General features: G+C 57.8%; 2 protein-coding genes across 2 annotated transcripts in view; both read left to right on the top strand.

Annotated features, from left to right (window-relative positions):
• Positions 1-300: 300 nt before the first annotated feature.
• Positions 301-2,426, top strand: SNRPE (small nuclear ribonucleoprotein polypeptide E). Its single transcript, XM_080568888.1, has 5 exons — positions 301-496; positions 692-718; positions 1,181-1,243; positions 1,451-1,529; positions 2,149-2,426. Exons 1-5 carry the CDS (start codon positions 443-445, stop codon positions 2,202-2,204), a joined length of 279 nt encoding a protein of 92 aa, XP_080425014.1. The 5' UTR covers positions 301-442; the 3' UTR covers positions 2,205-2,426.
• Positions 2,427-2,836: 410 nt separating this feature from the next.
• SOX13 (SRY-box transcription factor 13) overlaps positions 2,837-13,144 on the top strand; it is a 41,189-nt gene continuing 30,881 nt past the window's right edge. Inside the window, exon 1 of the mRNA XM_080568877.1 lies at positions 2,837-5,011. The gene's annotated coding sequence lies outside the window, so the exon portion shown is untranslated. The remainder of the gene's footprint in view (positions 5,012-13,144) is intronic.

The raw sequence follows: 13,144 nt of genomic DNA, 5'->3' as shown, positions 1-13,144 counted from the left end.
ACGCAGACAGAAATGGCTTTGAGAGAAAACAATCAGGAGGAGGAGAGCTCAGAGACTGCGGCCGGCTTCGGCCACCTTCCCCTCGCTTTCCCTCTCCGTGTTCAAACTGAGCACTGGTCTGCCGTCAACCTTCACTGCCTCTGCCCGCGCCGCTGGGCTTTCGCGTGTGCCATTGCTCCTGTACATATTTTATCCTTCCTTTTTATATTTGTATTTTATTTAAGGCTGTCTGCCCCCCGCCCCCCCCAGCCTCGCTGCTCGCCAATAAAGCTGGCGCAGGGACACCTGCCTTTGACCATAGAGACGCGGTCCTCCCGGCCTGCTAGAGCGGCGCCCCGCGGTCATCCAGCATCCCAGCGTCCCTTGCGCGCTCCCGCCCGGCCTCAGCGGCTTCCGGCGGCGGCAGAGCAGGGGCGGTGGGAGCAGCGAGGCGGCGGCAGCCATGGCGTACCGCGGGCAGGGCCAGAAGGTGCAGAAGGTGATGGTGCAGCCCATCGTATCCTTCCTGCGGCCGGGGGGCGACGGGGGAGCGGGTGGGGGGCGGCCCGGGCCTCAGGGGTCTCGGCCCGGGCCTTGAGGCCTTGTCCCGGGGCCCTGGGGCCTCGTTCCAGGGTCTGAGGCCTTGTCCTGAGGCCTTGTCCCGGGCCTGGAGCTCTTGTCCCCGTGCTGAGCCCTTAACGCAGCGCCCCAGAACCTCATCTTCCGCTACCTGCAGAACGTGAGTACCGCGGGGAGGGGACGGGGATGGGGATTTGGGGGGGGGGTAGGGGGAACGGGGAGGGTCCGGGGATCCCCCTCGCTGAGTTTTCGGCTCCCACCCGTTGCTCGGGGCAGGTTTGTGGGGAGCAGAGAGCTGTGCGGCGTGCTGGTGGGTACAAGGAGCTGCTGCGCAGCCCGGCGTTTCCCCCTCGTGTTAACGGGAGTGGGATCGTACAGCCAGGCGTGCAGGAGTGTTCCCTCGTGACTGGAAACGTGTTCTTCAGCAAACGTGTAGTATTCACCCAGTCATATAACACTCTAAAATGTCAGACTGTTAATTGAAACTGCTCCTGAGAGTTGCTCCTTGGAGTGTTTGGGAGCTCTAGCGGCTATGGTTAGCGGGTATTTCTAAACACACGAGAGAGAACAAAACTGCTCACGGTGTTTGTGTTCCAATTTACTCTCCTCCTTCATTCTGTAGAGGTCGAGGATCCAGGTGTGGCTCTATGAGCAAGTGAACATGCGGATAGAAGGCTGCATCATCGTGAGTATCAGCACGACCCCGCGTTACGTCGTTAGTTTGTTTTCCCTCATTCACAATCCTGTTTTTTCTTGTCAAGAAAAACTAGCACAAGGGGGAAAAAAAATCGTGCTTCTCTAACAATTAGTCTTCGTTGTCCAGCCTGGGTCAGCAAAGCTGATGACGGTTTGTGTTGTTGCTGAACTAATTGCCATTGTTGCTGATTTCTAGGGCTTTGATGAGTACATGAATTTGGTGCTGGATGACGCAGAGGAGATTCACTCCAAAACAAAATCAAGGAAACAGCTGGGTATGTCGTGTGTCTATGCAACCCAAGTGATGCGCGGTCCGAAATGTGCCCGGGTGAGCCTTCTAGGTAGCAGCACTGAGAGGTACCAGATGTGTGATGAGCCTTGATGAAGTTCAGTGAGCAATTGCTGGCTACATCTCTGTCCCTGATGATTTTTGAGCTGCTGATTTTGCTGAATGAAGGAGAATCTGTCCCTGCCTGAGAGCAGTTCTGGTCTTTGAAACGTGTAATACCAGGCGGCCTGCACTGGCTGGAGGAGTCTGGTCACGGCTCCTTTCAGCTGCACCTAAAGCCGGTGGCCCTGGGCAATTCTCACACTTGCTGTGATCTCTGAGTCGAAGCAGGGAGCCACGGTAGCGGCAGTGTTTATTTACCACCTGCTGGCGGACAGAAGCAACGATGTGCGCCCAGTGCTGGGGTTTTCAGCAGGGAGAGCGTGCTGCTGGAGCAGGGATGGTGGCTGGCGTGGGACTTGTGAGTGTGGGGCAGCTGGCAGGAACAGGACTCTGCGTGACGGGCAAAACCCTGCTCAACCACACGAAATACTTTCTGCAAACACGAGATTATTCTCAGGTTCTGGGCTCTCTCTAATCCCCTCTTTCCCTTCTCTGTGCTGCAGGTCGGATCATGTTAAAGGGGGACAACATCACTCTTCTACAGAGCGTTTCTAACTAGAAGTTGCCATCCTTAGTCACTCGGCAGCACGGCAGCCACCTTTGTTCTGAGTGCCAGGGGAGCGCGGCCCGCTGGTAGATAGGAAGTTCTTTGTAACCGGGGTTGCATGCTGAGGTAAAAAGTCCTTCCTTTGTGGGAGCAAGTTTTTTGTAGCTCGAAACAATACATGATGTATTTCACAAATAAACATTTTTCACGTTAACTGTAAATGTAAACCACAAATCTGCTTGTTTTCAGTCTCTTCCTTCTGTGAATGGAGGAGGAGGAGAAATACAGAAGCGTGGGCTTTTCTTTTTGCTGTGGATCTGATAAGTTTTGATAACGATCTGTGCTTTCTCGAACATTACATCTGCATTATGTGGCCAGGGTGGACGCGTTCAGGGCACGGAAGCCCCACGCAGTCCTTGAGCTAGCAGGGTGCTAAGGAGGGTGTTGGAGATTTTGCATACAGTTGCAGCCCTTTGTTGCCGCAGCAACAGGTTCCTCAGATCCTTTCTAAACAGGGTTTAACTTGTTGAGAATCTTTTTGGGAGTGTTTACTGTGGATCAGTCAGTAAAAGTATCTTAGTGGGCCCATGAGGGATTTGGGGCTGTGGTGCAGTAACCCAGCGTTTACAAGTGTTACTGCTACGCATGCTTGTCAAGTAACATCTCCAGATCAGAGAGTGAGAGCGGGCAACTGGTTTGGATTAAAACTGTCACTTCTTGCTGCTTTGGACAGAGCCTGTAGATTAAACCCTTGTGCTGTTCAATAAGCTGGGGTATCAGATGTGTCGGTTGGGTTTTTATCATTTGATTTATTTTTTTTATCCATTTGGAGATCTGGCTGTTCTATTTAAGTTTCCCCAAGAGAGCTGAATTGCTTGGTGCATCGACCAAAGAGAAGTTCCCCGGCTGACTTGGGACAACCAGTCCCTTCGTTTTTCTGATCACAAAAAAAAAAAAAAAAGAAAAATTTTGTCTGTAACTGTAACTCAGCAACTCAGATTACCTGAATGGAGAGAAATGAATTTTGACGCACAGGCTGTGCTAGAAATCTGTCAATCAGCATTCCGTTTTTCAAAGCTTCAATTTGTGTATCACCATCATGAAGATTAATAAATTCAAGGTGGGAGATCCTTTCCTGAAAGGGAAGGACAGAAATACGAGTCTTGCTGTGGGGCCTACCCAGCGCAGCTCTGCCATTCTGAGAAGTAATACGTCAGGAGTGTCACAGCAGACATTCCCAGTGAGAAACCTTTGAGGGGCAGCATGACACACTTTATCAGCTAAAGCAGCTTCAGCTGTACAGCCTGCTGCCGGGATCGGTAATTCTAGGTTGTGTTCAAGTTGCTGAGTTCCTTTCAGCGTGTAGTAAAGATGCAACGTGCCGATGGCGTTTGGGAACAGGAGGCATTACGTGTCACCAGCAGTGGGCACACAGGGAACAAAACAGTATCTGATGAGGTCCTCCACATCTGCCTTTCATTTTGTCCTTGGTTTGCCAGCTGGAGCTTTCAGGAGGCGAGGAAGGAGGCTGTCCCAGTGAGTAGTTCAGGTGTCGCAGGGTATTTGTGATGCAGTGCTTGTAAAATTTACCTGCCCGCATCTCCTGTTACAGGCGGATTCTGGCCTCGAGATCCTTTATCATAAATGGCAGGCTCTCCCCAAGGTAATAATTTTTTCTTTCCAAGTATATGTGGAAAATCCCATACAGGTACGGGGTTAGGAAAAGGTTATTTAACAGAGGAGCTGTTGCATCATGTTGCTTGGGTCCGGTTTATCCAGGGCCCCTGACAATGACATCACGTTGGCTCGGAGCCTACAGGGGTCTGTTCTGGGGCTTTGTGCGTGGCTGGCACACGGCTGCTTTTTGGGAAGAGTGGGACATTAGGAGAAAGAGCTCGTCCTTATCAGTAGTGCTGCTGCCAACTCCAAATTGTGCACTTCGAGACACCGTAATGCCTCCTAGAGCTCCTCTGCTCTCTGATATTATCAAATTAGTGCGAATGAACGTCAATATTGGAGTAGGTTGATGACGGGAGGAAGGAAGTCCAGGCTAATCAGCTCTGAAGCATCTCCTGATAAGGGACCAAAATAGGCAGTCATTATGTGCGTGGGGAAGCTGCAGAGAAAAAAAAAAAAAACTAAATGAGAAGCTCCCCAGCAGGAAGCCACAAAAACTGCAGAAAGCCTGCAGGAGAGTCCGAGCATGTGTGGATGTCCAGGAGGAAATCCAGCCCCATTGTTTGAGCAGCGCCTGGCAAGGGAGCGTTGCGGTCCCAGCACAGAGCTTCTAGGCATTACCAGCACCCAGATGGGGCACAAAAACAATCCTGGCTTTGCCCGACTGGCTTCCCAAGAAGCACTTGTCTGTCCTCATAAAAAAAGAAAAAAAAAACAACCACAGGACTGACTCATCGAAGTGCTCGCTGATTTATTTTTTAACCCCGAATCCTTGTAGCTTTCTGAGCGTTTCCAGGCCGGAGGCGGCGAGGAGGTAACGGCGGAGCTGGCTGCGCGAGAGAGCCTGAGACAGAAGGGGGTGCTGCGGGCTCGGCCAGCTCCCTGCCCCTCCAGCCAAGTGGCACAAGCCTCCGCAGGAAACGCCGAGTTCCCCAGCCTTCAAGCAGCTTTGTTGGCTCCCAAACAACCTGGAAGAAAGCAAAGCGGGCTGCCTGGCGTGGGGCCGCTCTCAAAGCGGTGCCGCAGCCGCACAGGGCGCCCGCATCCTGCCCCGCCAGCCGGGTTGCCCTGCACCCGCAGGGGATGAGGAGCAGCAGAAGGTCCTGGTTTGGACTGAGCGGGAGGCGGTGAGGAGGAGCAAGGTAGAGTGAACGCGTACAGCTGGGCTCTGGGCTCAGAAAGCCCCCGCTGCTCGGCTTTCTGCTGCTTGAAGCCTGTTGGGTTTGCTTTTGCAAGCTGTACTTCTCCGTGGCGTGCAAATTCCTTTCCCTCCAGCACAGGGGCAGGGGGAGCGGGGTGGGTCAGGGGGGTGGGTAAAGGCTCCTTTTGAAGAAGATTCCTCGAGGTGACGTTCTTAGGAGTGCCCCTGTGTGCTGGGTTGTCGCAGTGAGATGTGTTGTGGCAGAGGGACCACACAGCAGTGCTCACGAAGTGCCCGTGGTGGAGGTCACCAGGGAAAATTTTCTTAAACTACCAGCGCTCAGACATCTGTCACAAGCAGAAATCAAGCTGACGGTAGGTTTAGATACCATCTCACTCTCCCTCAACGTCTCTCTCATAGAAATCGAGCTAGTTCGTTCTTAAAAAGGGAGCAATCGAGCCGTGCTTCTGCACTAGTGATGGCACAAGGTACGTGGCAGAGACGTCTCTGCCGTGCGGCGTTCCAGTTTGAGAGCGTTGCCTTGCCTGTGGCAGCCAGCCGCCAGCCCTCCCGGCTCCAGGTGGGGCTGCGCAGCGTTGGCTTTGAGTTTTTTCTTAAGGCCGTCAGCATCTGTAGCAGCACGGGACGGTGCTTTGAGTAAGTGTTTGTGTCTGCTTTCTCTGCCTGTGGCTTCGGGGTTCTGGGAAAAAAGGCTGCATTTCTTCCCTGTTGCACTTGGGAATTCCTCGCCCTGGCCCAGCCCAGTCCTTTCGTGGGATGCGGCTCTGCGCTTGTGAAACAGCCCCCGAGGAGGGAGCCAGAGTGGTCCCGGCTTTCCAGAGGGGGGGACAGTTCCTCTTGTTCGTCAGTAGGATGCTACGGTTTGGGGAGTGATTTTTATACGTGCTCGAACCTGCACCTCTGAGCCAGCCAGCTGCCTGGGCTCGCGGAGGCACCAGCAGGTGTTCCTGGGTGCTTCTCCCCGCTCCTGAAAGGTGTCACTGCACTTTTGGTCATGAATCTTAGGCTTTTTTTGTGGATGCGGTGGGCTCAGTCCTCAGGCCTGGGTTGGCAGGAGGAGCATGGGTGGGGATGGGCGCCCTGCACAGCCACGTGCTGAGCCTGTGCTGCCTTCAGTACTTGCCGTATTTTCAGGCCTGGTAAGTTGTAAAACAACTGAGGGGTGAGATGGGTTTTCTGGCTGTGTGGGCTCCACAAGGGGAAAATCACCTTCCCCCCGTTGCGTTCTGCCACTGGCTTTGATCCCCCAGAGCCTCCTTCTCCCAAAGCCTCGCCACCTCGTGCTTGGTGCACATTATCTGAGAACTTAATTCAAGTGCTGGTATGTTTTAAGGATTGTGTGCCTAAAAATAATAGTATCAAACCGACGACAGTGGAAGGTCAAGGACTCAAACGGCTTAGAAGCTGTCCCCTTAGGGCAGCATCTGAATATGGAAAACTTGTGTGGAGGACGGAGGCAGGAGCTGGGGAAGAGCAGCCTCACACAGCGCTGCAGTGCTTTCCTCGGTTCCCTGCTTGTTCTCGGTCGCGTTCTGCGTGGGGATGGGATAATTTGGGACCTTTTTCTCCCTTTTTCTCTCTGGCTAATAAAAACGGGCTCCTCTTGGCTGAAGTCAGGGCCCAGTGTCCATCAAAAGCAGAGCCGCCGCCTGGGGAGAGGGGTTTGCCGTGCAGCCATTTTGCCCTTCTTCCCCCGCAGCCCTTGTCCAAGGGTTCTCATCGTACACAATGCCAAAAACTGGCTTCAGCAGGTTTTGTTCGTGGCGGTACCCTCCGTTGGCAGCCCACACACAAGGTGCCCAGCATGGCTGCCCCCCCATCGTGCCTTTTCACATTCATACCCACCAGGGGCATCATTACTATTGTTTGTAACATCTCTTGGAAAAATGAGTCATGGGCATTTTGCCTGCCCTCAGCGGGGAGACTCTGCCACATTAGCAGCAGCAACGCCCGCCCCCCTGCTCCGCTGCCTCGCATACCAGCAGGCCCCTTCGTGCGAGGAGCTGGACTTCGCCTCGCTGCACCCCCTTGATGCTGCTTCTTGCCGGGGCGTCGCTCCCTGCTCGCCCCCCGCACGCAAGCCTGGGAGGAGATCGGCTCAAGGTGCTGCGGCCAGCTCCTTCGCCCCGTTCCTGCAGGGGGGCTGTGCCTGGAGCTGCAATACTGGAGCCCAAGTTTCCTGCACTTGTCTTCGGGCTCTGCTCCTTCCTCAGCGCCTTATCAATGCGGATAACGTTAGTTTGGGGCTTCTCCTGCGGCGCCGCCGCTTTGGCTGCAGCAGGGATGCAGAGCTTCCTGCCCAGCCTTGCTCAGGGTGGCGTTTCCCTGCAGGATTTGGGGCATGGGCATGGTAAAACGAAACCTCCAGCTACCGTGGGGCTTGGGCAGTTTCTTTTACTCGCATATGACTGTTTATTGCTCGCCCTAGGGGTGCCTGGGTCCCATTCTGGACTTTTTCTGTTCCACCAAAGAAGTCATAAGGGTTCAGCTTTGCAGCAGGGCTTGCCTCCTTGCAAGGACTTCAAAAGCAGAGCTTCAAAAGCAGGGCAGAGCTTTCCCACCTGTCCTGCCCTGATGCTGGCTGCTGCTTTTCAGCTTTTTTTTTTTTTTTCCCCTTATCTGCTATTCTTCAGTCTCTTGTCTGCAAAATAGGAGCAATATCTAATAGTCCCCTGGGGGGCTGATGGCTGATGGAGTGGTGCGATGTCCTCGGCTGAGTGGAACAACGCTGCGCACCGACCTGCTGTCTCTGCAGCTCTCCTGCTGCCTGGCAATCTGCTTCCCAAATCAATCAGTTTTCCGGGGACACTTCCCTGCACTCGTGCTCGGGTCGGGGGTGCGTGCTCGGGGCAGAGCTGAGGAGCTGCTTCGAGTGGGGTTTTTTAACCTGAGCTAGAAGTAGGCCGGGACCCGCTGGTGAGGCTTTTGCCATTGCAAAGCGGCCAGAACTCAGCTGCGTTTTTTTTTGCACGTAGGATGCTCTGAAGCAGAGGGGCACTTTGAGCACCCGGCGTGCCCTGAGCCTTTCCCCCAGACCCCTGGGTGCCCCCCAGCATGCCTGCCCGTGCTCTGTGCCCAAGCTGCACCTGCAGAGCCGCTTTCTGCCCCTCCAGCGCCCGTCTCCTTGCAGCCCCAGCCTGTCGGAGCCCCCCCCCCCCCGCCTTGCCACGTGCAGGTGTCGGGGGGACAGAGGGGCAGCGCCAACGGGAGCCGTGCTTTGGTGGAGACAGGCTCACGGCGGGTACCAGCATCCGCCCCTTCAAAGGCTTCGTTCTCAGCTGGGGCACGGCGAGCCTTGCTGCACCGCTGCCTCCTCCCCGAGGTACAGTGTTTTGGAGCCCATTCCTTTATCGTAAATCAACAGCAGAGCTAATATATTGAGGAAGTGAGATAATATCGGAGCCCAAGGTGGGCTCCGAAAGGGGTGCGCGAGACATGCACGAGTCTGGGGGGAGAGGGAAAGGGGGGCTGCGGCAGGAACTCTTTATCTGAGAGGAAATGGCACTACTCGAGGGGGAGAGAGCGCCCGCGTGCGCGTCTGGGTTTGCGTGAGCGAGACTTGCCGGGAGCACGAGCGAGCCCCCGGTGCAGGACGGGATTGCTGCAGTGTCCACAGGGCACCTGGGCTGGGGACGGTCACCGGCAGCTCCCCGGGGTGGCAGTTTTGGGGGATGAGGGTCCCCAGAGGAGCCAGGGGCTTGCGGCAGAAGCAGCCGAAGCGGCAGCTGCGCTCCCCAGGGCTGTGGGGTGCAGTCCCCGTGGGGCGGTCACCGTCAGCACCCAGCGAGTCCGGGCTCTGCGGGGTGCAGCTGGGCTGGCACAGCTGAGATTCGAGGCCCAGGGGAGCGGGTTAGGGGCATGCAGGGGGTCGGTGCTGAGCTCTAGTGTCTCCTTCCACGCCTTACTTGTCTTTCCCAAACAGCTCTTACTGATCCTCAACTTCCTCGGTGCTTTTCCCAGGACTTGGAGGCGGTTGAGAGGCTAGGTCCCCCTCCTCTGCTGATTAGCAGCAGGGGCAGTTCTCAGGATGACAAAATCAGCGACCCAACCCAAGCTGAATTTACACCTTTGTTAGCTGCGGTTGTTTCCCTTTCTTTGGTAACCCCAAACCCCGTTCTTTGCTCTTGTGAAGCCGAGCGTGGTCGGCGGGGGTATTACCACAGCCTGAAGCTGCCCTCGAAGCCCGCGGCAGCTCGGGGCTGAGCCAGCAGCCACCAGCGCCTGCCCTGCTCTGTCCCGTGCCCCAAGCCCCTCCGTGGGGCTTGTCCCCCTTCGTGGAGGGGCAGGGGGGTGTCAGGGGCAGGGGGCTGTGCTGGAGCCCGGGCAGCGCCCAGGTGCATCTGGGCAGTGGGGAAAGATGCTCGGCGGCAGCTGGTCTGAGCGCGGATCTCGCACATCCTTTTAGCCCTCGGGCACAAGGGCTGCCATCCAGCGAAGGGGGGGAGCAGGGGGGGAGCGGGGGCGTGCCGTACGAACCAGCCCTTCCAGCTCCTCGGGGTTACCCGGGAGGGGATGCAGCCCCCTGGGGATGGGGGGGCCCTGCTCCCTGCCTGGTGCCAGAGCACAGCAGCGAAACCATCGCAGCCTGGCCGATTTTCCGCAGGGTGGGTGTCCCCAGCCCCCTCCCCAGGCTCAGCCTCGGCTCTCGGGATGGGTCACCCGGCTTTGCATGGCACCCGCGTTTATTTTTACATAGGCGGGAGCTATGCAAATAGATCCCGGGCTTGGGGTGCTGCCGGGGAAGGAGCCGGGGCTGTGCCGTCCTTCCCCAAGGTACCGATGGAGATGTCGGGCTTTGCAGTGGGACGGCAAAGCTCCCTTTGCTCAACGTCCCTGGGGGATTTTGGTGTTCTGGGGAGGCACTGCTCCCCCTCACCCATCTCCCGTGGGTGCAGAGGGACCCCCAGCAAACGTTCCCAAGAGGGCAGCAGGAACGAAGCGCGGCTGCAGCTGGGGCACCCCGGTCCCCTCAGCAGCTCCGTTAGGGGAGCCTGGTGACAGCGGAGAGGGGCTCGCTTCCCCTCGTAAACGCTAGGGTTGGTTTTTCTTTGCTCCCTGCTCGGCTGGGTGGTCCTGGTGCCCCTGCCTGTGCTGTGCCGGGCCGTGCCCTGGCCTGTGTGGGCACACGCATGCTGCAATGTGCCGTGCCTTTTGGGGAAGGGTGGCGAGGAGGGGGTGGGAAGGAAACATGCCTGCCTCGTTATTTAGTGTCCCACACACGGAGCCTGCCTGGCCCTCGGGAAACCTCCATCCACTGCGCGGCTGGGATCTGCAGCGAAAGCAAACAATGGGATCCCCAGAGACAACAATGCCCCATTGTCCTTTGAAGCCATAACAATGAAACAATAGACCCCAGTCTGCCTCGCTGGTTCCCAGGCACGCCCCCTGCGCCTCCTCCCGCATCCCCGATGCCGGCTGGGCTCGGGGGCTTGTGCCGTCCCCGAGGACCCGCCGCCCCCCTTCCCGTCCTGCACCCACGTCTCCCGTCCGTCCCTGCTTTGCGGGGAGAGTCCTGGGGGTCCCAGAGCCCCCCGGTCCTTGTGGGTTGTGCCTGAGAGGAGAAGGAAGCGGCTTCCAGCAGGCTTTGATCCTCGGGGCTTCAGCAGCGTTGGGGATGGAAAAGTCCCGCTAGGTCACGCAGTCCGGGCCCCGGAGAACAACGGGACCTTGTTGTCTCCGGGGATGGCCACTTGTCAGCCCCTGTTGGTCTCTGAAGGTTTCCTGATACGTCCTCGCCTCCTCCTCCTCCTGGGGGAGAAACAACCACCATGGCTGTGCCCAACCCTGTCCCCAAAACCCTGCCCCAAGCACCCCAAATACTGTGTGGGAGCAGGGGCCTGGGGAAGGGGCGGGAGGGGACGGAGGAAACGGGGCGCAGGGGTCCCTGCTGTCCTGCAGGGCTCCTTGGGGACCTCGGAGCCACTCCCGGGCACCTCTGCTCTCCTCCTCTGCCTCCCCAAAGGAGCCAGGACCAGGCCTGAAGCTGCTCCGTGCTCCCCCAAAGCTGCGTGGGGCTGTCTGGGAGCAAAGGGCACATCCCCACCCCGAAAGGGGCTGCAGCAGCCCTGGTGCTGGGGGTGCAGCGTGCGGGCGAGCGAGGTCCCCATGTCCACAGCCCTCTGCTGAGAGTGGAGAGCGGTCACGGGCTGCCTGGGGCCAATTTGTCTTTTTGCCCCCATTCTCCTTTGTCACGGGCACGGCTCAACCTGGCGGTCCCCGGGGGACCCCAAAAACCCTGCTTTTCCCCAAGAGCACGGTCAGGCTCCAGCCTCCTCCGCTGCCCCGGTGCCTTGGGCTGCGTGGAGCCCGCCGAGCCCCCTCTCCTCCCGGTTACCTACCGGCAGCCAAACCCACCTGAATAGGTAATGAAAGGAGGAGAGAAAAGAGCCCCGAGTACATTGTGTTTCCAATGGGCCGGGAACAATTGCTAAATACAAATCACACAGAGAAAAGGGAGAGAGGGAGAGACAAAAGAAAGAACCCCGGCACAAAGGAGAGGAATGAAATGGTAAGTAAAGTCAAACAAAAAGGAGCCGGGCTGAGACAAAAGAAGGGAACAATATCCTCGAGGCAATAGGCTCCTGAACAATGGGGACAGTGACAGCGGCACAAAGGCACACTGTTTGCAAGTAGACGTTATCTCACACAGCCACTGGCAGGCCTGGCCGTGGCGCTTCTATTTTCAGGGATGCTTTTGTGCGGCGCTGAACAATATTCCTTGCATGGCTGCAGATAGAGAGATGAGGGGGGTTTGGTTCTTTTTTTTTTTTTTTTTTGCCTTCCCGGTGCCAGCTCTGTAATGAAAACAGGTTCGGCCCTTCGGAGAGCCGGCCAGGGCGAGGGGGCGGCCGGGGCTGAGCCGGGGCGGCCGCGGCAAGGGACGTGGTGCTGCGGTGCTGCCGGAGGAGCATCGCCTGGTGCTGCCTCCTGCGTCCCACGGGGCCACCGTGTCTGCGTGGTCACGGCAGGGTTGGCACCCCTGGGAGCCTCACTGGCACCTCGGGGTGCTCACGTCCAGGGTTTATCCACCCCGAGCTTTTCTCTCGGCCGGCTGCACTCGCAGGTCCGAAAGCGGGACGGGGCAGGGCAGGAAGACAGCCTGTCCTCGTTGGTTTTGTACCGCAGCTCTGAAGATTTGAACATCTGGTGCCTGCTGGCAGGGACGTGGGTGCCCGCCGGCATGGGAAGCCACCGAGGTGCTCCCCAGCTCTGGGACCACGCGGGGACACCCAGCAAGGCGATGGCACCGCTTGGGGTGGCGATCTGCGGGGTCACGGCTCTGCAGGAGGGTGTGGAAGTCCCATCACATCCAGCCTGGGGCCTGCAGACCACCAGGCGGAGGTTTGTGCCCGGCGTGGAGCTGTTGGACAGGGCGGGCAGGGGCGAACGGCCGCGCAGCCCCCTGCCAGCTGGCCTGCTGCCCGCTTTCCCCTGCTCTCTTGTGTTACTTAGGTTGGCAGGCGGCTGCGCGGGTGCTGCCAAAGCTGACGGGGCTGGGGCTCTGCTCTGGGCCCTCTTTGTCTTGCCTCGTGGCTGCGCATCAGGTTGCTGGTCCACTGCTGTCCTCAGCATCCTCTGCTGGCACACAGCGGCAGCGGGCCCCGGGCCAGGGCGGCCATCAGACAGGTTCTGCCGGCCCTTCCCAGAGAGTTTGTGGCTTTTGGTGGAGCTGGTGCATGTTTGGGCCGGTTCTGGCCTGGAGAACCCTTCTGCAGGGCCTTCCAGTTTGTCTCCTGGTGCTGCCTGCAGCCTTACTGGTGCTGCAGGGTCTGTTATCAAAGCAACCAGCCTGCAGGTCTCTGACCCAGCCGGACCCACCCCTCTGGGCACGGTGTGATGTCCCCAAAGCCACCCGTGATGTCCTGCCAGCTCCCAGCACCGCTCATGGCATTGGCTCTCCTTTTCCCTCCGGTCCCGTGCTCGGAAACCTGTCCCTCCTACGCCACCACAAGCCACGGGGACGTCACCGAGTTACTGTAAGTGGCTTGCAAGGGGAGAGCTCAGGGTGTTGTGAAGGCAGAGTCAAAGAAACCTGGTATCGGCGCCGATCTCCCGAGACACCCAGTTGAGCAGGGGGGCTCAGCATTCACTTGAAAAGCTGCGTTCTGATATC

The sequence above is a fragment of the Anser brachyrhynchus genome (assembly GCF_964034855.1).
Source record: "Anser brachyrhynchus genome assembly, chromosome: 27".
Taxonomy (NCBI): Eukaryota; Metazoa; Chordata; class Aves; order Anseriformes; family Anatidae; genus Anser; species Anser brachyrhynchus.
Note: the sequence above shows the minus strand (reverse complement) of the source record. Positions and strands in the feature narration are given on the sequence as shown.